This window comes from Emys orbicularis, chromosome 2, assembly GCF_028017835.1.
Source record: "Emys orbicularis isolate rEmyOrb1 chromosome 2, rEmyOrb1.hap1, whole genome shotgun sequence".
In the NCBI taxonomy this organism is placed as follows: Eukaryota; Metazoa; Chordata; order Testudines; family Emydidae; genus Emys; species Emys orbicularis.
In genome coordinates, this window is record NC_088684.1 from 89,870,915 (window position 1) to 89,896,253 (window position 25,339).

The 25,339-nt window shown below is 43.4% G+C and overlaps 1 protein-coding gene across 1 annotated transcript in view; it reads right to left on the bottom strand.

Moving 5' to 3' along the window:
- PPP4R1 (protein phosphatase 4 regulatory subunit 1) overlaps window positions 1–19,984 on the bottom strand; it is an 89,290-nt gene extending 69,306 nt beyond the window's left edge. The window contains exons 1-2 of the mRNA XM_065398799.1: window positions 19,925–19,984; window positions 19,633–19,677 (exon numbers count right to left, since the gene is read on the bottom strand). Of these exons, the coding sequence (XP_065254871.1) occupies window positions 19,633–19,677; window positions 19,925–19,931 (52 nt within the window). The 5' untranslated portion in view covers window positions 19,932–19,984. The remainder of the gene's footprint in view (window positions 1–19,632; window positions 19,678–19,924) is intronic.
- Between the last annotated feature and the right edge of the window lie 5,355 nt (window positions 19,985–25,339).

A 25,339-nucleotide genomic window follows, 5' to 3' on the forward strand; every position in this document is an offset into this window, starting at 1 on the left:
CACCTTAAGAATAAATGTCCTTCCTTCTAAAGAGTTGTGTGGTAACTTGGGACTGCTGGCAATTAGTTATCACAGCCTTTGAAAAGAAATCAGAGAGCAGATGCTGGCTGCTTGAGGCAGTCTGGCTTGCTGGGGATATCACAGCGTAGGCTGGGAACTGTGCTATCTGGAAAAAACCAGGTCAGGAGGGAGGGAGATGTGCATCTCTGTCCAAGAGAGTTGATAGCTGAGGAGCCAGGAGTCTAGAGTGGGTAGCTTTTGTTGATCATGGACGGGGAATATAGGTGCAGTTACCCTGAACTTTTCTGAAGTGTAAGTCTCCATGCTCTCTAGTTTTGGAACCATACAGCTGAACAACCACAGTCTTTGTAATTCCCAAACTTCCCCAAACACATGCTGGTCTCCTCTATTCTACAGTATAGAAGACATTTCTATATACAATATTTTTGATTTTTTTGTTTTGGTTTTTAATTTGCCTAATTTGCCACGGATACTGGAAACTTTGCCAAGAGAGGTTGGTTGATTTCACCAATTGCAATAGGTATTTCCAGCTGTCCACAAACTAAGTCATCGGTTGCTTGGATAAGTCCCTACTCCTTTGTCCTGTTTGGAGGAAGCAAAGGGATGATCTACACACACGCTGCAGCGGGTCTGGTGAAGACGCTCCATGCCGATGGGAGACAGCTCTCCTGTTGGCATAATAAAACCACTTCTGTGAGAGGCAGTAGCTATGTCAGCAGGAGAAGCTTTCTTGGGGACACAGCGCTATCCACATTGGCGCTTATGTCAATGTAACTTACCTCGCTCCGGGGGGTGGTTTATTCACAACCCTGAGCAACATAAATTATGCCAACATAAGCTGTAGTGTAGACATAGCCAAAGAGGCACTTTTGGAAGGGAGTATTTGTACCTGAAGTTGTCTTAAGTATAGAGGTTTCCAGTAGAGCTGGCCAAATCACAGGATTTTCAGTTCACAGGAAATCTTCTGTTTTTTAAAACAAGGTTTCACTATGATTCAGAACAAAACCACATTTTTCTAAATTTACCACGAACAAGGAATCGTGAAAAAATTTCATTTTGAAAACATCTGCTCCCTAGGATCCCCCCACAGCTGCTTAGTGAAATTGATATTCTTGTCAGTTTCCCCGCTACAGCAGCATTGAAAATCAGTAAGAATGTAAATTTCACTCAGCAGCTACTAGGGGCTCTGAGGCACCAGGTGGTGCCAGCTGGCGGAAGAGTCTGGAAGCTCTGGAGTCCCTGGTCTGAGGAAGTCCATATGGTGGAGCTAGCCAGGAGCTGCAGACCCTGGAAGCCCATCCCAGGATTTCCAGGCTCATTCTCCTGTGGCAGCAGGCCTGGAAGTCCTGGAAGGGTAGGGTTGCCCTGAAGACACAAACTCTGGACGACTGGAGTCCCGGGCCTCAGGCAGCCCAACACATGGGGTCTCGCTGCCTCTCCGGCTCCTCTGGAGCTGAGGGGAAGGCAGCAGGGAGGCAGAGTGCCCTGGGCTCTCCGCCTGGCAACCATCTAGGAAAGTTTTTTGTCAATTTCACTGGTAGAAGATGAAATTGACAAGAGCTATCATTTCAATTTTCCCAAACAAACAAAAAAAATCCAAGTTTTTTGGCAAAACTAAAATTTTCTCATGGAAAAATTTGGTTTTGCAAAAAGGGCATTTTTCATAAGAAAATCATTTTGAGGAAAAATGTTCAACCAGCTCTAGCTCCCAGCTCGGCTCTTAAGATACCTTTGTTAGCCAACAAGTCATTTACGGTTTCACCGGCTAGTAGTGTTAGCCCAATGAAGGCTTATCAGACCAGCACAACAGGCACTGTTGTAAGGAGTCTGCTAGAAGTAGTGGGTACAAATTAAAGGCTTTATGGTGGGACAACAAAGGAGGACCACGACTGGCCACTTTATGTCCACGTATTCCACAGACGCCCAACTCCTAGCGCCTCCCCACTCACCCATCATCCCTGCTCTCTACGTATTCCAATCTCAAGAACAACTTGGCCCTACCAGCCTGCACTCCTGATAAAAGTCCATCTGGTTAACACCAGCCTCAAGTGCTGCATGGAACCAGCTTCCCAGTGGGAGCGGGGGGAAAAGAGATGTGCACCACCACTACAGTAATAGCTCCAACTTTTGGGGGCTCTGGCTCTCCACAGGTACTACTAGAAAAAAAAAACATCATTCTGTTGTCTGAATGCCTTTCAAAAACTGCAGCAGCAATCATTTTTGTCAATTAAAGAACAAGAGCCAAGCATTCATCCTGGCCTCCATTTTGAGAAAAATACTTAAGAAATGGCACCCAAGGACTTATGGGCGTTTCACCTCTAGCATGGACGGGACAACATAACTCTTAAGGCCAGGTCTACACTCAAAATCTAAGTCCACCCAGCTGTCACTCACAGGTGTGACAAATCCACCTAACACGCACAGTAGATAGTGCTAGGTTGACGGAAGAATACTTCCATCAATGTAGTTACTGCCTCTCAGGGAGGTAGATTAAATACACCGACGGAAGAATCCCTCCCAATGCTATAATGAGCGTCTACTCTGAAGCGCTGCAGCTGTGCCGCTGTAGCATTTCAAATGTAGACAAGCCCTACTTATGCTAGGGAATAGTGTTTTAGCCTAGCTCAGGTGAAAAGATGCAGCAAGGTTCTTCCAGTTGATAGGAGCTGTCACACCACCTTTGACTACATTTAGGAAATCAAAGCACTACTGGAAATGGCTTTCAGAAAAAGTTCACTCAAACAGCTAATGAAAACACTTTAAATACTAATACAGACTCACTAGACAAACAGCTTAATGCCTTTAGAGAAAGCATGTTTGAACCATGATGGAAACATGGCTAAAGGTGACCTTCAAAAGAAGAAAAAATGTTTTGGCTTGTGATCTTTGCTTCTTGATGATGTATAAAAACAGAGTGAAGAGTGTTTTTTTCTTTTTCTTTTCTTTTTTTTTTTTTCGAGGTGGGGAGGGGGATTCCTCCCTCTCTCTCCTTTAAGGGTAGTGTGAAACTGAGGGAAAGGTTCTGCTTGTTTGTTACCAAGGCTTTGTCTACCCCAAAAGATTCTATGCCAATTAGAGTACTCACGAAGTTATGACAAGAAAGAGACAAACCTCAACAATTAAGATAGGGAAAGAAATTTTAATCAGAGCTTGTCTACACTTGAAATGCTGCAGCTGCACCACTGTAGCGCTTCAGGGTAGACACTACCTATGCCTACAGGAGTGGTTCTCCCGTCAACTTAAGTAATTCACCTCCCTGAGAGGCAGTAGCTAGGTCAACAGAAGAATTCTTCCGTCAACCTAGCACTGTCTAACAGGGACTTAGGTCAGCTTAATTACACCACTCAGGGACATGGATTTTTCATACCTCTGAAGAACGTAGTTATGGTGACCTATTTTCTAGTGCAGACCAGGCCTTACTGTTCCAAACTCCAGAATACCCAATTAATTTACACCCCTGTACATTACACTTAAATCACACAGTTACAAAAAAAGTGAGACGTTTGCCCAAAGGCTTGACATCAATTGACTGTTTCTTGGAACTGTCAATAATATTAACATTTAAATGATTTCAAGCAACAGCTAATCAAGGTGAATGGTGAGAACCAGTAGGTATGAGAAAATAATGGTTTCCAAGAAGCAGTTATGGTCTATCATGTCAAAAATCTAAATCCTTAGCAATACTTAAAAAGAAAAGGTAGTTTGAGTCACTGTGTCAATTCACAGACTAAAATGTCAAGAATTAGCATACTAAGAAGGACCTGTCATAACTGTCAGTTTAAAAAGAACCAAGAAAAGTACTGAGCTCAAGAGTTTCAAACTCATTCCGCAATGAGGGCCAAATTCTATTTTTACATTATGGTCCATCAGCCAGGTCAGAGATTCAGAGTTACATAATATTCTCAATTTATGGTACAACTCCCACTTATAGTTATTTATTATTTAATAAAGAGACCTTACTGATACATTCAGCATCACTAACATGAAAATATGCTCAGGAGAATATGCTTAGCATTAGTGTCACCACTGCTCAGCCTTAATTTCTATTCCTTCTTGATCCTCCTTTCTGTGTGTGTTTACGCACATGCACAAACATTCCTTTCCCCCCCTCTGCATTCCCTTTGTTGCAGTGTCCTCCAATTCCTACCATCTGTGGGTAGGTCTTCACAGCAAATGAAGATGTGATTGTAATGCAGAAAGGCATACCCATGCTAGCTTTAATCTAGTTAGCTTAGATAACATTGGTAGTGAAGTTGTCGCTGCCTGGGCTTCAGTGGGGACTAAGTGCCCCAGTACAAGCCCGCCAAGGAACCTGGGTACAGACTCTGGTAGCTAGCCTGAGCCAAAGCATCTTCACTTCTCACTACCTGCACGGGCTAGATTAAAACTACAGCAGGTATGCCTACCCGCATTAAAGTCAAACCTTCATTTGCTGTGTAGATGTACCCTATGAGAGTCAATTCCACTCCCTTCCATCATTAAAATGATAAGAAATGACACAGTAATATGTCACCATTAGGCTTTAGAGCCAGCACCCCCATTAATCTCACTGGGGGATAAGGGAATTCAGAACTGCCAGGGTTATTGTTTCAGATTATCTACAGACTCAGGAAGGCAGCACTGCATTGTTTCACACTTGGAAGTTTATCTTTGCAACTATGAGAGCGATAAATTTTAAATAAATAAATAAAAGCTGAGATACTCCAGAATTTGATTATGCCATGTAGGCCAAATACGTATCCCAAAGCAGGCTTGGTTCAACATTTCTCAAACTGGGGGTCCTGACCCAAAACGGGGGGGGGGGGGGTCACAAGGCTGTTGTAGTGGGGTCACAAGATCAAAAATATTGCCAGGGGAAGAAGAGCTGGAGGGAAGGGGGTACAGCAGCTGCTGCTCTCTGGTCACCCAGCTCTGAAGGCACCACCACCACCACTAACAGCAGCGCAGAAGTAAGGTGGCAATGCTCCTATGAGTATGTACATTAATTTGCTATCACTTTTTTAAGGGGGAGGTGTCATCACAGTCTGAAATATTTGTAAAGGGGAACCCAGCAAAAAAAAGTTTGAGAACCCTTGTGTTAGGTAGACCATTCCATTTTCAGTATGGAAAAGAAGAGTTACATTTACTTAATCCAAAATCAGCTACCTGTAATTAATCTGTATTTTTCATCAACTTTTCAGATTCATCTCACACTGAGACTATTAATTTGCTTTCTTGACAAAATATTTTTGTGGGAGGGCGAACACTAATCTTTTGTCATATTAAACTGTTCACTTTCCTGGTTTTTACTCTCAGACACATTCAAGAGTTCTGTAAAGTACTGAAACTTTTCTGCCTCACAGTTCCTGTGCCAGCTGAACGGTAATAGAACTGACAGAGGAATCTAACATGGTGTGATTTTCCATCTTTAAGAGTGAAAAAGGACAAAAGAGAACACATCTGCTGATCCAGAATAAAATGTGACTACTTAGGGCTTATCTACACAGGAAAATTGACCAGAATAGCTATTGCCAAATAAGCTTTTCTGCAATAAGCTTCTGTTATTCCGGAATAAGTGTCCACAAAGAAAGCTATTCTGCAAATGTTATTCTAGTCAGTTTCCCCATGTAGACAAGCCATTTATAGGACACAAATTTTTTAGTATATAAAGAATCTGGTGCACCATTCCTTACTTCTAGTCCAATTTCCCTACTCAAGATAGTTAAGTCCAAAGTAGACTGCCAAGTGTTACAAAGGGATCTTACAAAACTGGGTGACTGGGCAACAAAATGGCAGATGAAATTCAATGTTGATACATACAAAGTAATGCACATTGGAAAATATAATCATATAAAATGATAGGATCTAAATTAGCTGTTACTACTCAAGAAAGAGAACTTGGTGTCCCTGTGGATATTTCTCTGAAAACATCCACTTAATGTGCAGCGGCAGTCAAAAAAGTGAACAGAATGTTGGGAATCGTTAGGAAAGGGACAGATAATAAAACAGAAAATATCATATTGCCTCTGTATAAATCCATGGTACGCCCACATCTTGAACAGTGCGTGCAGAAACCAAGCACAGCTTATAGAAGTTGTAACAGGACATTGCATCCACAATAGCTGTTCTGTTTCAGGTGTATACCAAGCACCATGTCCACATATAACACATCCTAAACCATTGCAGAAGAACTGTGTTGTGGCGGTCCCTGCACAGCTCCCCATTTTCTCCCCTGTCCTATTTTCTTCTTGAAAGACGTAAGTGCTTACATTTGACAAGTGAAACAAAAGGGGCGATGGAAAACTGAAATCTCAATGAAACATCATATACCCAGAGTGCAGAATTTCCCCCGAGTAGTGGCAGAGGTATTGTGGGACAGTACTGGGAGGGATACCTCCAATGCCAGCACTTTCTGTCCACATTAGTACTGCAACCATCCAAAATGACGGAATGCCTTGCTTTGAAGAGCAAATTAAAACTATGCTGACATCATCTGAGCACCACAGGATTTAGTAGACAGAGCTGGATTAGGAGTCAGCCAAGAATAGAAACTGTATCTCCTCTGTCACTGACCTGTTCTGTGACCTTAGCCAAGTTACTTCACCTCTCTACCTGTTTCCCTCCACTATTTGTCTGTTTTGTCTATTATAAACTCTTCAGAGCAGGATCTCTCTCTCGCTATGTCTCTGTACAGTGCCTAAAGGTATATTGGGCTTCTCTTTAAAATGTCCCATATATCCATGTCCTACAACAAGGACTTAACGCTGTTAGCGGCCATAGTTATTAACTAAGCTTTAACCATGCTATGTGTTGAGACAAACTACATTTAGAGACAACCAGTTATCTAACTGGTAACAAACTTGAGGTTAAAAAGCTGGACTATAGATAGTATGCAGTGTAGTTGTAGCCGTGTTGGTGCCAGGATATTAAAGACACAAGGTGGGTGAGATAGTATCTTCTATCTTTTAAGTTGGTCCAGTAAAAGACATAACCTCACCTACATTGTCTCTGTACTATAGATAGGGCAGACAACATAAAAAAAACCACCACCACCATAACCAAACATCAGAAGTTACCTAATCTTTCAACTCACTCCTATTACTAGCTTGATTTGAAAATGACTTTCAAAAAACATTTTGACCATATCTGACCACCAGACCATGCTTGCCAAACCCACTTTGATTACTCACCTCCACATTTTTTTGAGAGATAACATAAATGGCTCTCCTACAGTGGACTTTTTTGTAGCATAGACACGACTAAATTTAATTTATCCACACCTGTTACGTACTCTACGTTACTAAATACCTTCTCATAAAGATTCAGAGAGCACATTGTATAGTGATAACTCAGTAACCAGAAGGCAGGTGTTCTAGGGTGTGCAATGTCTTTCTAATTTCCAAAGTTATGCAACATACAACAGTAAAGTATATCAGGACTTCTGACAATGTCATTTGAAACTAACCTTTACATCTGTCATTTTCCATTCTGTATCCCAATAGCATTCTCATGTCTACTGTGCTGTTACAAAATAACTGATCACCATATTTAAATAATGGGGAGATCTTGTTTGTTAGGTAGACTGTTGTTGTTATGATATATGGATACATAAAGATAGTTATACATACAGTATATATTTATATCTATCTATTTCACATAATACACCTAAGAAACCAATTTCACCTCCTGGCCAGCCTGATCCAGATGCCTTTCATTGTTTTAGATGCTGGTCCCATTACCAAAATGGTCAAGAGGATTTTCTAGGAAACACATGAATTTGCCACCAAATTAGACTACAGTAGAGCAAAATGAAAGGCAAATGCAACCTCAACACCCTGTTGTTGATGTTACTATTGGCAGTAAGTTGTTAAGAATAGGATTGTGATTGCTTTATAATTTTACTCAGCAAAATTACAAAATAAAAGGGACCACTTATAAACAATCTTGAATAAATTCCAAACCAGCTATTACCATGTTACCCTGACCCAAAAGCTCAAGACTAAACACAACCAGCTACCTCTTTTGTAGGTTTTTTAAATTCAAATATACATTTTATTCATTTTTTTAAATAATGAAGTTACAAATGTAAATGTAGTCATTAGGCATGCTAACGGAATTGTGACATCCTCTTACCAAACATCACTGAGGAAACAAGGGCGCTACTTGAGATCCACTAAGCAGTGGGAATAGATACAGCTAAAAAATAAAAAGTATGCACTTTATGAAGAAACAAAAGCCACACAGAAAACAAAGGGAAAGTTTCTCTCTTTTGCGGTTCTCTGGTCAATATATGGACAAGTTCAGACTGAATCTGGTACCTGTGCACAGATGAATTAAGGTATAATTTGGTTCAAAGCAAATTGAGGCAGAATGGAAGCATATCAAGTGGCAAACTGCTGATTTATTTACTTTGTATTCTGTCTGGTGACTTCCTTCCTTCCTATCTACATTTTTATGCCACATCCATCAACAGGATTTTTTTTTCTTTTCTTCCTCCCTCCTTCCCAAACAATTTTATGTATCTAGAGAACCTGGATGAAGAACAGCTGACTAAAAGCTTAAACCAGGCAAGACTGAGGTGATGCTAGTAGGAAGAGCGAAGCATTTTAAAGATCTTCCCTCCTCTACTACCTCCCCCACTGTCAAGGGCATCTTCCCTCCAATTGTGGAGTCAGTCTGCAGCCTTGGATCATTTTCTTCCAATGCCTCTCTGCTACAAGATGCTCAAAAAGTCATAGCAGCAAAAAAAATATCCATCTGCAACTGACCAGAAGACTGCACAGGATCCGATCAGATATAGACCTGCCACAGTAATCAATGCATTCCTGGTCTCTATATCTAGGAACAGAGCCACACCCTATAAAATACAGCTGCCCATCTGCTTTGCAAATGACTATGAAAGTATCACCTCAGTGCTCCTGATGCCCCAAATAATCAAGTTCAAAATCTTTACCCTGATATTCAAAGTCCTCCAAGGGACCGCTATCTAGTTTGAAGATCACTCCTTCTTGCAACCACGACGTCCTATATTCTGTTGGAAGAGTAAGGGCTTATCTGCACTTGAAATGCTACAGCAGCGCAGATCCATCATTGGAGCTGTGCTGCTGGAATGCTTCAGTGTAGACACTACCTACACCAACAGGAAGGGTTCTCCCACCAGCATAGGTAATCCACTTCTCTGAGAGGCAGTAGCTAGGTCGACAGAGGAATTCTTCCATTGGCCTAGCGCTGTGTACACTGGGGGTTAGGTTGGCTTAACTATCTCACTCAGGGGGTTGGAATTTTCATACACCTGAGCAACTAGGGTGACCAGACAGCAAATGTGAAAAATCGGGACGGGGGTTGGGGGTAACAGGAGCCTATATAAGAAAAAGACCCAAAAATCAGGTCTGTCCCTATAAAATTGGGACATCTGGTCACCCTATGAGCAATGCAGCTGGGCCAATCTAAGTTTAGTGTAGACCAGGCCTAAAATCTGACCAATAGGACGAGGCTTGTGAATGCATGAACTGCCACTGGAGCTGAATTTAGCCTACAGTATTCACTCTTACAAAAGATAAAAGTGGTCAAGGCCATCACCACTTTCAGAATTAAATGCAGAACTCAATTCTTTGATTTACCTCTACCTTAATAAGATTTCCCCCACAACCCTCTTCTCTCACACACACACAAACAAACAGCCGTATAAACTAAAGAAGTTACCTATCCTAGAGCCTGGAGAGGAAGCAAAATATTGTTATTTCTATTTTTAAGTATGTGGGAGATGCTTGCATACTATAGTGACAGGGACCACAAAAGCACCTAAATGGATACATTTACCAGGGGAGGACAGTCATGTGTCACCCAATAATTTCTATTCCAAACAATCTGGAATATCTTCCATATAGAAATTCATTGTGTTAATGGTGACACTGTTTTAGCGCATCAGACCTTACCATATCTGCTAAGCCTGAAGGTCCAAAGATCTGGAGGTTTTATGCAAATTATGGTATGCCTTAACTGAGTAATAATGAATATATATATTACTCCATTTGCTTTTATTTAAAATGAAAAAAACCATTTACCACTTCTCAGCCCTCACCACAGTATTAGCTGTTCTGCTACAGAGACAGATGTGCTATAAAAGTCAGTAAAAAAATGCACAAGATATTTTGGTGCCTGTTTTGGCCTAGTGAAACTGAAGCATAAACATGAAGTTAAACACTTGAGCCTAAGGTTTCAGAGTAACAGCCATGTTAGTCTGTATCCCCAAAAAGAACAGAAGTACTTGTGGCACCTTAGAGACTAACAAATGTATTTGAGCATAAGCTTTCATGGGCTACAGCTCACTTCATCAGATGCATAGAATGGAACATAAAGTACATACACACACACACACACACACATATATACATACACACACAGAACATGAAAAGGTGGAAGTTGCCATACCAACTCTAAGAGGCTAATTAATTAAGATGAGCTATTATCAGCAGGAGAAAAAAAAACTTTCGTAGTGATAATTAAGATGGCTCATTTCAGACAGTTGACAAGAAGGTGTGAGGATACTTAACATTAGGAAATAGATTCAATTTGTGTAGTGACCCAGCCACTCCCAGTCTCTATTCAAACACAAGTTAATGGTATCTAGTTTGCAAATTAATTCCAGTTCAGCAGTTTCTCGTTGGAGTCTGTTTTTGAGGCTTTTCTGTTGCAAAATTGCCACCTTTCAGTCTGTTACTGAGTGACCAGAGAGGTTGAGGTGTTCTCCTACTGGTTTTTGAACGTTATGATTCCTGATGTCAGATTTGTGTCCATTTATTCTTTTGCGTAGAGACTGTCTGGTTTGGCCAATGTACATGGCAGAGGGGCATTGCTGGCACATGATGGCATATATCACATTGGTAGAAGTGCAGGTGAACGAGCCCCTGATGGAGTGGCTGATGTGATTAGGTCCTATGATGGTGTCACCTGAATAGATATGTGGACAGAGTGGGCATCGGGCTTTGTTGCAAGGATAGGTTCCTAGATTAGTGTTGTTGTTGTGTGGTTGCTGGTGAGTATTTGCTTCAGGTTGGGGGGCGGTCTGTAAGCGAGGACTGGTCTGTCTCCCAAGATCTGTGAGAGTGAGGGATCGTCTTTCAGGATAGGTTGTAGATCTTTGATGATGCATTGAAGAGGTTTTAGTTGGGAGCTGAAGGTGACGGCTAGTGGCGTTCTGTTATTTTCTTTGTTGGGCCTGTCCTGTAGTAGGTGACCCCTGGGTACTCTTCTGGCTCTGTCAATCTGTTTTTTCACTGCAGCAGGTGGGTATTTTAGTTTTAAAAATACTTGATAGAGATCTTGTAGGTGTTTGTCTCTGTCTGAGGGATTGGAGCAAATTTGGTTGTATCTTAGAGCTTGGCTGTAGACAATGGATCGTGTGGTGTGTCCTGGATGGAAGCTGGAGGCATGTAAGTAAGTATAGCGGTCAGTAGGTTTCCGGTATAGGGTGGTGTTTATGTGACCATCGCATATTAGCACAGTAGTGTCCAGGTAATGGACCGCTTGTGTGGATTGGTCCAGGCTGAAGTTGATGGTGGGATGGAAATTGTTGAAATCATGGTGGAATTCCTCAAGGGCTTCTTTTCCATGGGTCCAGATGATGAAGATGTCATCAATGTAGTGCAAGTAGTGTAGGGGTGTTAGGGACGAGAGCTAAGGAGGGAAAATGCACTGTGCAGTGTTCCCTCTAAGCTACGTGGCTGCATGGCCAACCAAGAGTCAATCAAGTGCTGTGCACATCCAGTGACTTGTGTTCAGGTGCCCCACGCTGTTCTGTAGCCACATTACTCCTGCCCTCTGCCTTGAAGCCCCCTGGTTAGCTGCTCCCGGGACCCTCCTGCTTGCTGTGCAGAGCCGAGGGGGGCGCTGATATCAGGGAGTCCCTCTCCCCCCCGCCCATGTACCCCATCTCCGCAGAGCAGGGGAGGGGAGACAGGGCTCAAGAGCAGGATGGAGCAGCTGAAGGAGCCTTCAGACCGGTGAGTGCCTCTCTGCTTAATGAGACAGCGCAGTCTCTCATACACTTTCCCAGAAGCCAGTACACACACACACACACACACACACACACCTCCCAAACACATACTTTTGTTATTGTTGTTGCTGTTACTTCTTGGTACTTCCTGCAATGCATATATATTCTCTGTAATGTTATTCTTTCAAAATGCTGTTATTTTAGTTTTTTGACTGGTCTATGCATTTCATAATTTTATTTCTCTCTTTATCCTTAAATTCAATTCTTTGAGTAGTGAATTCTAAAATGCCTTCCCTGTCCTGGCTGGAGTAATTATCCCTATCGTCATTGTTTTTAATATATATATACACACACACACAAAAAACCTCTCTCTCTCTCTCCCTCCCTCCCTCGAGAGAGAGAGATTTTTTGTTTCTACTGGTGGCGCACATCTAAACATTACCTCGATATTGGTGCACATAACAAAATTCATTCCGCACATAGATGGAAAAAACTTTAAGGGAACATTGGCACTGTCCCACCAACCCAAACAAACAAAAACACCCATGTTAACTCCATTCATGTTACACACCCAAAGTAGCTCCACGCAGCAGAAACCCTGATATTCCTGTTTCCTTTGGGGTGACACACTCTCTCTGGGAGCTGCGACTCACAAGGCCCTGCTGTGCCACTAGCCATATGTTGCTGCTGTTGCTCTTCCCCACAGCTCTTACAAAGTCCCCTCTGCACACAGAGAAAGTGAGGTGTGTTATCCCAGCATCCTGTAGTCTCTACTTTTGCCTACTGACAAAGTGGAGGTGAAACATTCTAGCCACACACGCTCATCAGTTCCCTTCTGACAAGTCTCCCCTCACCTTTATCTGCCTCTTTGTCTCTCTTTCCCCTGCTTCTCCTTTTGAGCATTTTCCCTTGGAAGGAGTACCTGTTTCCCATAACCAAGGGGTGGTCAGCAGCAGCAGGAAACAAGAGAAGGGAGAGAGAAGGAGCCAGTGCCCTCAACTCAGGGGTACTCAGCAGAGGCAAGGTGGGCGTAGCGGTAAAAGAAGCAGATTTACTTAATGCTGTGGGGCTTGGCATCAGCAGCAGGGAAGAGGTGGAGGCTGGAAAATAATCTCCTCTTTGACCCCCTGCTGTGGGGGTTGTGGCATCTGTGTGAAGGACCAGGAAGGGACCGCATTTGCCTGTGTCATACCAAGCATGAGCTATCCCTCTCCCCACAGCTCCTCCTTACTATGGGTCTCAGCCCTGGACTGGAGCAACTCAGTTGAGACCACAAAGACTAGAAGTGTATGAAAAAGAAGCACCTCAGTCTTATTTGCTGGTGAGCCTCCCACTTCTCAGAACATTCAGGCATGCACTCAGGAGCCCAAGAGATGGCAGCCAAAAATCAGAAAACCAAGCAGGTCTGGTCCAAGGAAAACTGGAGACTTAATAGGTATGCCTTCTGAGCACTAAAAACCAAATATATTACCAAATGAGCATGACATTCCTACAAAGCAGTAGCCAGAATCACAGCAGCATCGTGGTACTAGCTCCGAGTACTACCTTTAGTCAGCAACAATGCTAGCACAAACCACTAGCAACATGTTCAAAACAGAGCATGTACTACTGTCATTCTGGTAGCATGACCAGTAACGTAACCTCTGCCTGGCACTCTCTGTTATTCTCCCTTTGAGGGCTGAGTTAGCAGGAACTTTGGTGGCATCAGTGGTTAGTGCTGCAACCACTAGTTAGTGCTACATGTCTAGTGGCAGGGAAAGAGCTTGAGTCCTACCTGTAGTGAAATTAAACTAAAAAAATTAAATTTCCTGACTCCCTGCACACAAACAGCTGCTAAAAGCACCACAGGACTCAAGGACTCCTAGTTAACTCTTCCCCTGCAGTGAAACTAATATGGAAGAGCCAAGAGGCCCCAGTGCAAGAAGGTCCTACTCATACCATGTGTACCAGTAGGTAAGGGTGAACTCCAATGACTTACCCACATTTAGTGCTTGTATCATGCCAGTTTTATAGGGCATGTGTGACAGCAGTGCTGAAAGCTGATATCACATTGTTATTATGATTTCACACTCAGGATTCTAATTATGCATCTTTTCAGAACACACACAAACATCATGGGCATAGCAATGAGCAAACTAGAAAAAGTTGGCATCATGACAATTTTGATTACAGCTTCTTGTACTGACACGTGAAGCCTTTGGATGTGTGCACTGGAAAAAAAATTGCTTAAGGATGATCTTACACCAGTGGTGGGCAACCTGTGGCCCACAGCCCGCGCCACTTCCCGCAGCTCCCATTGGCTGGGAACAGCGAACCGCGACCACTGGTAGCTGTGGGCAGCCGTGCAAATGTAAACAAACTGTCTGGCGGCCCACCAGCAGATTACCCTGACGGGCCGCGTGCGGCCCACCACTGTTTTACAGGCTTTTTAGCTACTGGGAGGAGTATTTAAATGTATTTCAATTTACTTCTTATCATTTATGCTATTTGCTTGCTTTTCAGTACTCTGTTTAGTGCCATTGTCCAAGCTAGTCTATTTGAATTTCCAAAACACAAAGCAAACGTTAATTTAAATTAAAGTCAAATTATTTCCACTGAATTTTGTTTTCCATGATTGTGCCAGAAGCTGGCTTGAAAACCAAAGAGATGGCAGTATTCCACTTATCTAATAGACACATGCAATACAAGTTGCACCAGTGCAAACAAGCCCTTCCAATATATCACCAACCTGATCTGAAGTGACAACTACTATTCAGTCTCCATCTGCACAGTTGCCAAGTGGCCCAAAGCCATCAGTTAGTCCAAGCTGTGATGTGGATACCCACCTACTTGAAACAAAACTAGAAGTACTAACTTAGGATATGTCTACACTTAAACCACCACTGTGGCACAGTTACACCTGTGCTGCTGTAGCACTTCAGCATAGCACTACCTACACCGAGAGGAGTGCGCCCATCAGCATAAATAATTCAACTCCCCAAGAAGCAGTAGGTAGGTCAATGGAAGAATTCTTTCATTGACCTAGCACTGTCTACACAGGGGTTAGCTCAGCACAAGTGTGGATTTTTCACACCCTTGACACACAGCTATGTCAATGTAAGTCCCACAATGAAGACAAACCCTTATTTTATATAATAGCCACATGGTAAAATTTTCAGTCACTACTAACAGAGGCTGGATTCAAACTGGGAACTCAGGGGTGAAAGACTCCATTATCTCATTACTAGTATCTTGAGACACTTCCCTTTCATTTAATTATTTTTTAAAAAATAGACATGCAGACATTAGAATCACATTAGATTTTTTGAATGTAATCTCCCCATGGCCATTCGCCACACTCTTAGCCAGTGTTTTTCAACAACTGGTCCCTGATATTTCCCTGACACAATATAGCAGTGGTTCTCAAACTTTTGTACTGGTGACCCCTTTCACATAGCAAGCCTCTGAGTGCGACCCCCCGCCCTTATAAATTAAAAAAAAAAACTTTTTATATATTTAACACCATTATAAATGCTGGAGGCAAAGCGGGGTTTGGGGTGGAGGCTGGCAGCTCGCAACCCCCCCATGTAATAACCTCGCAACCCCCTGAGGGGTCCCGACCCCCAGTTTGAGAACCCCTGCAATACAGGAAGGCAGCAAGCCGGTCCTTAGTATCAAAGAGGTTGATAAACACTGCTCTAAGCCTACAATTTAGGCCGAATCTATTTGTCTGTATATTTTTTTATGAAGTGTGCTCTTACAAGACTACCAGTTTTCTCTTTACCAAATTTTGAACAAGATTCTACAGTCTTGGGCCTTATTCTATGTGTCCCACTGTATTTTTCCCATGTCTATATAGCAACCAGCACTACACCCATTAATCCAAAAGTAGTTTTGCTAGTCTCGTTTAAAGTACTAGAAACATTTCCTTTGACTTATATGTCCATCAATGAATGCCTGGCAGCATCTAATTTTCCCAGTGTCACCTGCTGCTAAAGGCATACTGTCAAGTCTGATAAATCAAAAACAGAATACTTTTAAAATCTGATATTTAATAGGAATATTATCTGATGCGCAGGTATGATGACATAGGGAAAACACAAACTGCCTAGTGACATGCAAGACCTTGATTAAGTGGACATTTTAGAATATTTAATTCTGGAGGGATTAAAAACATACCCAATAACAAGCTGGAATAAAGACTATAGCATATATCCTCTACAAAACTATTAAAGATATTCTGATTTTTGGCTTACTGTATCTGACAGTGTCTTAACACTGTGGAATTTAATTTAATACCCCCCATCCCCCACCCAAGCTTTCTCCTGCTGTTTTGTAACAGGACTAATAAGAAGTATTTGTCACTCACCTTAAATATATGTACTTTTAATTCCATAATCAATTTACCTATCCATATTCAGTGCAAAGTTATAGTACTTTTTCTTTTCTTTTTCTTAACTAAAAATAAATAAATAAATAAATAAATAAAAAGACTTCCCAGTTTGGAATCATAACATTTCATGCTTGCTGCACATTCTTCTTCCAGTTCACTGAAAGGGCAAAATTGGACCCACTAATGAGCTATGTGATATTAAACTAGTCACCTCCTAATTCACACATGTTCCATCAACACATACTTTCATGTCTCTGAAATCCAACTGAGCTCTTTATATACTCAGATACTCTTCATCACTCCTTTTTTCCTGGTCGCATACTTGCCAGCTTTTATAGACAAGTTTTTTTTTTAAATTGGTCTAATATCAAAGATTTTCAAAAAGTCTAGGTAGTTTTGTTTCCCAGACACCCAGTTAGTTGAGCTCATTTCAAACATACAGACATTTGTTAGATTGCTATATCCTTTTATGAAAAAACTGTGTTGACCTATAAATTATGCCATAGTTTACTACAGGGATAATACATTAACATTTGTCTTGCTTATTCTTGCAACAATCCAGCATGTCCAAAACAAGACTGTTTTTGACAGAACTAAATGGATGCATTCACATAACAAGCTTTTTATGACCAAGACTGCATGAGTGTATTCTGGGACTTTTCAAACATGTCCCAGAACCAGTTCTCAACTTGTTGCTGGAAAGAGGACCGTGGGGTAATTTAAAAATGAGAGCCACTGCACTGTATGATGGTGTTAAAACAATTGTCTGAACTGGGTCAGCTGTTACAATCATGGCTGTCTTTTTTTGGATAAACCTTTGTAGATTCCAGTTCACTCACACCTGAGCGTAAAACCTCATCCCAAGTGTTACAATTAATTCATAAAATTAAGTTTTGTAAATTGACTGACACAGCTGTTGTTTGTGGCTACAAAGCACTACTAGTTCAAAGAATTCTAATCCATGGTTATCTACAATGCCTTTTAACCAATGTACAGCGCAGAGAGCCTGTGTGTTCCCAGGGTGCCTCTGGTTCACATCAAGGATAATCCCACTACTGAAGTCAACATTACAACTACTGAAACCTACAGAAGTTAGAATTGTAAAAGACCTTTAAAATAATCTAATCTAGTCCCCCTGACAATACAGAATTGTTTCCTATGTTATGTTGTATAATCTGGTTTAATCCAGTTTCTTGGTTCTTCTCTACAAATAACTTCGGTGCTCTCTGATACATCAGAACCTCCCTCTTTCCCAGTAAGGTCTTGAATATTTTTATTAATTGTCTGAATACTTCCTTCAGATTTCTAGGACAGCTCTTGTCTGATCTTTGATTCTTATATCCCCAAGAGTTCTGATACTGTTATTTCTTCTTTTTTAAGGCAAATCCATGATTTTTCATCTACCTTTGGAAGCATCAGGGTAAAGATTCAAAGTGTGTGTGGTGTGTGAAAGTATATCAATATTCTCCTCTAGCTACCTCTTAAAAGACCTACAATCTCTTTTATCCAACTTTAAAAATGCAACTTTCTTGACTGCAAAGACACAAGGGAAAAGTAATACGTTACATCATTAAAAAAATTCCTTAACTATTCACAAAAGTATCCCACACAGATTAAGGGACATCAATCTGATATCTAGTAATGTTAAATTTAAAAAAAATAGTTTGTAATAGTTTTTAAGCCTTACAAGAGAGACTCTCTCTTGAAAAGTAGTTTACTATGAAAAAGCAGAAAGAACACAGGACAAAATGCTGATATAGTGTGTTACAATCGCTGCAGGGTAATATTTGTGTAAAACTGAAATTCTACTTGACCGTCCAAAAATAATTTAATAGAAACATTTCCACTGGTTTTAGATTTCTTAAAAGCTTATTTTCACTGATCTAGGGACCCAATCCTGAAAGCTGCTCCTTCTGGGCAGGCTCCTGTGTCTATATGGACTTTACTGAAGTCAATGGGTCTACACCCACAAAGCAGGTTGCAGGATTGAGACCTAAATCTGAAGGACTTGTTAACCATAGAACATGCTAAGTATTCTTTCGTCCCCACCTTAAAATTAACTTGGTTTTAATGTTTCCAGCTCTACTCTTTAGCCAGAGTTTTCTAATAGTCATGTCCCAATAGTAGTTTCTTACTGTAGATTACTTTTTACATTCCATAGTTCACATGTGCTGAAGACACAACTATTATCATAGACTTCACATCACTGCATTTATTATTGTTTTAAACAGAAACTAAGCATACATCCTGTTACTAATACTGAATTGCGCACTAAGGCTTCTTTTATAGTACAACACAAGATTAATTCTTTTTCAAACACTAAGATCTTTCCCATCCCTTTCATTTCAAGAAAGAAATGCATGCAAGTTAGTTCATTTTCCATGTCTCATATGCAACACCACCACTAAAACAAACTTTTCTAACGCTGCCTTTTATGTGTCTCCTAGGCCCCTTATAGAAAGGCCCTCAATTTCAATACAGCATCAGTCCTCAGAAATCCGGTTTCTACAGAGCTACAGCCCATCACATAAAGGTACACTCAAATTCATCACTAAGATATGTACTGAACACAAAAGCCTAAAAAGCTTAAAAATTTAGCCATCCAATTTCTATGACACATCAAATCAACTGTACAACAGCCAAGTACATAGCACGACAAACAACCAAGCGACCTTAAAACAAGTGCAAAACGCAACCTGCCTGCAAGTATTTTCTTAAGATAACCTGCCTTTGAGATTATTACATGACACACCAAGGAATCTCAGGCGGCAGCAGCAGCTACCAACTACTGCATTCCCCACAACTCATCAGCTCCTGCTTGTCCCCGTTCCCCCCTTCCCTACCTCCACGCAGACATTATTAGAGGAAAACTTTGGCCGGCCAGCCACACACACACGTGTAGGGACGAAGCAGGAGCAGCTGAGCATAGCCACCGCCTCCTTCTCCCACAATGCAACGTGGGCTTTCATATTTTAATCTATTTCCTCTCAGGTTCAAGCCCAAGAAGCCAAAAACCCACCGCAAAAAAGCTCCCCGCACCCCAGGATGCGGTGCCACCCCCGGGGCAGACACTCGCTCCCTACCCCCCTTTGGCCCCACGTTTCATTCAAGGCCCCGACATGCCCGGAGCTTCCGGCTGCGGCGAGTGCGATGGAACCGCCCCTGGGCTCGCCGCCCCTCAGCCCAGCCCAGCCCCGCCGCCGCCCGCCCGCCCGGCCGGGGAGGCGCAGCCCCTGTGTGGGGCGAGGGAGCCGGCGGTACTCACACGCGTCGATCTCCTCCGGCAGGTCCTCCTGGAGCAGCGACAGATCTAGGGGGAAAGACACAATGAGACGTACCCGCAGCCTCGACGCGCCCCCGGCCCCCTCCGCCCTCCATGTGCAGGGGGGGCCCCGCGCGTCGCCCCACAGCCGCCCCCTCCCCGCACGCACAGGGGCCGCTCCCCGCGGCAGGCGGAGCTGGGGGGGCGCTGCCCGTGCCCGGGCATAGCTGGCGGTGTGGGGGGAGAGGGCGGTGCCAGGGCCTCCCCGGCGCGCGGGAGGGCGGTTGGTACCTACCCGCCATCTTGCCGTAGGCCCCCCGCCCGGTGCTACATGGAAGCCGCCGCCGCGACAGGAGGAGGGGAGGCCCCGTACGGTCCGGGCCCACTGGCGGCGTCTCCTAGTGTCCCCGAGAGAGACTCGCAGGCAGCGAGCGAGGGAGGGGTCTGAGCCGGACACGCCGCTCCCGCCTCCGCCAGGGAGAGTCACACAAGCGCGGCCCTCCCCGCCCCTCGCTCCTGACTGACTCACGGAGCCGCCTCCAGGGCAGCGGCCGGGGACCCGCCCGGCCCTACAGGGGGCAGCCAGGGCACGCACCCTGCCCCGGCACTGCCCACCTGGCACGGGGAGTATTTCACACTTGGCCCTGGCTCTGCACTTCCTCTCCAGACCAACGCCGCCTGGCCCGGGCACTGCGCCCTGGCGCTTCCTTCCCGCAACCCCGCACACTGCCCCTGCCCTGGCACTTCCTTCCCCCAGCCCTGTGCCCTGGCACTTCCCCCAACCCCACACACTGCCCCTGCCCTGGCACTTCCTTCCCCCAGCCCTGTGCCCTGGCACTTCCCCCAGACCCCACACGCTGGGCCCTGATACTTCCCCAACCCCGCACACTGTGCCTCCTTCCCCCAACCCCACACACTGCCCCCTGCCCTGGCACTTTCTTCCCCCAGCCCTGTGCCCTGGCACTTCCCCCAGACCCCACACGCTGGGCCCTGACACTTCCCCAACCCTGCACACTGCCCTGGTGCTGTGCCTCCTTCCCCTCCACCCCACACACTGCGCCCTGGCACTTCCTTCCCCCAACCCTGCATGCTGGGCCCTGGCACTGTGCCTCCTGCCAACTCCACACACCGTGCCCTGGCACTTCCTTCCCTCAAACCCCACACACTGGGCCCTGGCACTTCCAACCCCACACGCTGGGCCCTGGCACTTCATTATCCAAACCCCACATGCTGGGCCCTGGCACTGTGCCCCCTTCCCTCAACCCTGCACCCCTGGCCTGGCGCTGCACCTACTTCCCTCAACCCTGCACACTGGGCCCTGACTCTGCGTCCCCCCCAGCCCCGCATGCTGGGATTTGGCACTGCACCCACTCACCCAATCCCACACGCTGGGCCCTGGCACTGCACTTTCCCCCAGACCAATGCACACTTGGCACTACTTCCTTGTTACTTGGCTCTGACATGAATTTCCCCTAAGCTGGGACTGCAGTGTTGCTCCCTACCCAGCTACTTGGTACTGACATCCTTTCCCCTTTGCTTGGCACTATTGCTGCTCCCTTCACCTCCCATACACACTTATTTGGCACTGGATTTATTTCCCTGTTGTTTGGCTTTGATACTATTGCCTAATAGTATTGGCACTACTGTCTTACTTGGCATTCTGTACTTTATGGAAACCTCTTCCCTATCCTTCTAATCACTTTTCTGGACCTTCACTCTGTCTGCCAATGTCATAGTGGTATAAAAAATAAAAGTGGGTAACCTAAACTCCATGTTCCCCAAATGAGCAGTGGGTAAACTCTATTTACCCTCAGTTACAATACTCGTGTCTCCAGAGTGCTGTTTGAGATGAGGTAACCAAAACTGAACTCACTGTTCAAGGTTAGGTTGCATCATTGGTTTTTAGAATACCACAGGGTGCTCCAGAAGCTGACACAAAAATGCCAGAATTGGGCTTTGTGATGTCATTCCCCAAAGAAGCATCTTCCAGAGATATCACAGTGCAGTAAGAAGGCAATTTGCTGACTCATTTATACTTTAATCCAGCGTTTCCCAAAAGCTGCCACTGTGGCTGCATGGGGCCACCTTTGGCTTTTCTTGTGGCCACACCCTCCTGGGTGGTGAAGGCAGGAGGGACAAAGCAGCTGCACCTCCCCTAGGGCCACCAGCAGGGGCAGGTCCCGGCCCCCTTCTGGAGCCACAAACACTGTAGGGGCAGGCAACACTGTGAGTTCCCCACCTTCGTGGGGGCAGTGGGGCTTGGGCTTCGGGCTTCAGCTGTGAGGTGGTGGCAGGCTCCAGCCTCAGGGCTTCAGGCTCCAGCCCCCCATTGCCACTGGCCCTCTCCGCCTCCCTCCCCATCTAAGGCTTAATTTGTCCCCCAGCTTGCCGGGGCTGAGTAAATCTGCTGTGAAAAGTGATATTTGTATATTTGTTAATATCACTTTTCACAGTAGCAGATTTACTAGCTAGCATATCTTTAAAAAAAATAATCAACCAAAAAAAGCAAAACATATAAAGCACCTTATTTGTGTTTCTATATAGGTTCCATAAAGAATAGAGACAACTGTACATTATTTTTATTACTGAGTCTGCAAAAAAAACCCTACATAAATAACTTACAATGATTTGGACATAATTAACTTTAGGGGAAAAGTATATGTGCATATATAAGTATTTTAGGAAAAATTGTCAGAACGGCCTCCAGCAAGAGTTGGTGGCCGCACTCTGAGGCCACCAAATAATTTGTTGTGAGAACCTCTGCTTTCATCAGTGACCTCTAGTAGAAGTTTATAAACCACTTTGAGATTCTCGCTGCACTTATGGAATCATAGTTAAGGCATCCCAATGTCTTCACTATGAGCTAGATACCTTGTAATTTCAAGAGATAAACCTCTAATTTAAAAATCTGTTGTGAAACACTCCATAGGGGTGCTGTTTATTGCTGCTGTTTATTTGTTTTTAATGAAAACATATCATTTAAATTTAAACAAAAGCAATAATTCTTCTCCAGTCTTTTACCATTGAGTATAAAGTATGGCTCAGTCCACTATCATAAAGAATAATTCTTAGCAGAGGGCACTTTCTATTTGAAATGAGAAGGCTAAGAATGTTAATCAAGCTAGTGATTTCATTAGCTGAACACTCCATGGCACTTTATAGGGCAGTTATATTTTGCCTAAAAAATGCACCATCATTGACAATAGTTCTCTCTAGAAGTACTTACCTCAGTATTCCACCATTCTTTTATTATTATTATTTTGTCAATTTCCTTTTTGCTGATGTTGAAAATACCCAGAAAAGTGAATACATACATTATTTTTAGACCAATTGTCCAAACGAGGGACCTTTGACAAGATCCCAAACCAAGGCTCTTATGTAAAGTAAGAAGTCATGGGTTAAGAGGGAAGGGCCTCTCATGGATCAGTGACTAATTAATTAACAGAGGAAACCAATGGTAGGAATAAATGGTCATTTTTCACAGTGAAGAGAGGTAAATAGTAGGGTCCCCCACAAATCTATACTGGGACAAGTGCTGTTTAATATATTCATAAGTGATTTCAAAAAAGGAATAAACAGTGATGTGGCAAAGTTTGCAGACAATACAAAATTACTCAAGATAAGTAAGTCCAAAGCTGACTGCAAAGAGTTACAAAGGGATCTCACTAAACTAGGTGACTGGGCAACAAAATGGCAGATGAAATACAGTGTTAATAAGTGCAAACTAATGCACATTGGACGGGGTGGCGGGGAATCCCATCTAAAATGATGGCGTCTAAATTAGCTGTTACCAATCAAAAGAGATCTTTGAGGCATCATGGTTAGTTCTCTGAAAACATCTGCTCAATATGCAGCCACAGTCAAAAAAGCTAACAGAATGTTAGGAACCATTAGGAAAGGGATAGATAAGAAGACAGAAAATATCATAATGCCATGGTACACCCATACCTGGAATAATGCTTGCATTTCTGGTCACCCCATCTCAAAAAAGACATCAGATTTGGTAAAAGTGCAGAGAAGGGCATCAAATGAGTAAGGGTATGGAAAAGCTTCCCAATGAGGAGAGATTAAAAAGACTGTGACTGTTCAGCTTAGAAAAGAGATGATTTAGGGAGGGATATGATAAAAGTCTATAAAATCATGAATGGTATGGAGAAAGTAAATAGGGAAGTGTTATTTGCCCCTTCACATAACACAAGAACCAGGAATCACCAAATAAACTTAATAAGCAGCTGTTTTGCAACAAACTTAAGGAAGTACTTCTTCACACAACACACAGTCAACCTGTGGAACTCATTGCCAGGGGATGTTGTGAAGGCCAAAAGTATAACTGGGTTCAAAAAAATAATTAGATAAGTTTATGGAGGATAGGTCCATCAAAGACTATTAGCCAAGATGGTCAGGGATGCAACCCCATGCTCTGTTTTTCCCTAAACCTCTGACTGCCAGAACCTGAGACTGGATGACAGGGGATGGATCACTCAATAATTGCCCTATTACTCATAGACTCATAGACTTTAAGGTCAGAAGGGACCATTATGATCATCTAGTCTGACCTCCCGCATGATGCAGGCCACAAAAGCTGACCCACCCACTCCTGGAATAATTCTCTCCCTTGACTCAGCTGTTGAAGTCCCCAAATCATGATTTAAAGACTTCAAGTCGCAGAGAATCCTCCAGCAAGCGACTCCTGCCCCATGCTGCGGAGGAAGGCGAAAAACCTCCAGGGCCTCTGCCAATCTACCCTGGAGGAAAATTCCTTCCCGACCCCAAATATGGCGATCAGCAGAACCCCGAGCATGCGGGCAAGATTCTCCAGCCAGACCCGCATTGACCATTCTGTTAATTCCCTCTGAAGCATCTGTCACTGGCCACTGATGGAAGACAGGATAGTGGGCTAGATTGGTCTGACCCAGTATGGCCATTCTTATGTAATAGGACCAAAGTCTGGGTAGTTTAATTTTTGGCCTAACAATTTTGACAGGATGCCTCACAAATAGCTTATTTACATCAATCCGTTATTTTCCTTAGATGTTGTAAATAATTTGTTGCCTAGATTCTGTTTTTCCTTTATCATAATGATTCAATCTGACTAGCTTTTTTGTAAAATTCATATATCACAGGCCTTACCTCAAATCTCTAAGGGCCTGATTCAATCCTAAGTGAAGTCAGTGGAGTCTACAGGCCACAACTTCCCCTACGTTTCCTTTTATTCTGACCTATTGTCTTAAAATCCAGTGATGGAACTTCCCGACTTCAAGAAAATCCCTCATTACAATAGTATATGTGCCCTGCTACATCCTGCCAAGTTGAAAATTGAATTTAAGGGAAAATATTTAACTTTATGGAATGCCAGCAATGCAGAAATAACAGAACAAAAAGAGGACTGCTGAACAGCTAAGTGTGACCCACGGATCAAGTTTGCTATCTTCATTCCTATGGGTTATTTCCAAGAAGTTTCCTTTCTCTCCCTTGCCCCCTTATTTTGATCCCCAATCCTGTTTCCACTGAAATCAATAGCAAAACTCCCATAGAATCCAGTGGTGCAGTATCAGACTCTTTATATAGAAAGTACTAACTAAAGGGGGAGAGACTGCCTAAAATGACCCATTTTGTGTTCCCTAAATTTGTTTTTTTAACTGTTTTTCAAACCACATAGATTGGTAATAATGCGTGCTAAATATAAATTACTCTGTTTAGAATGTATCAG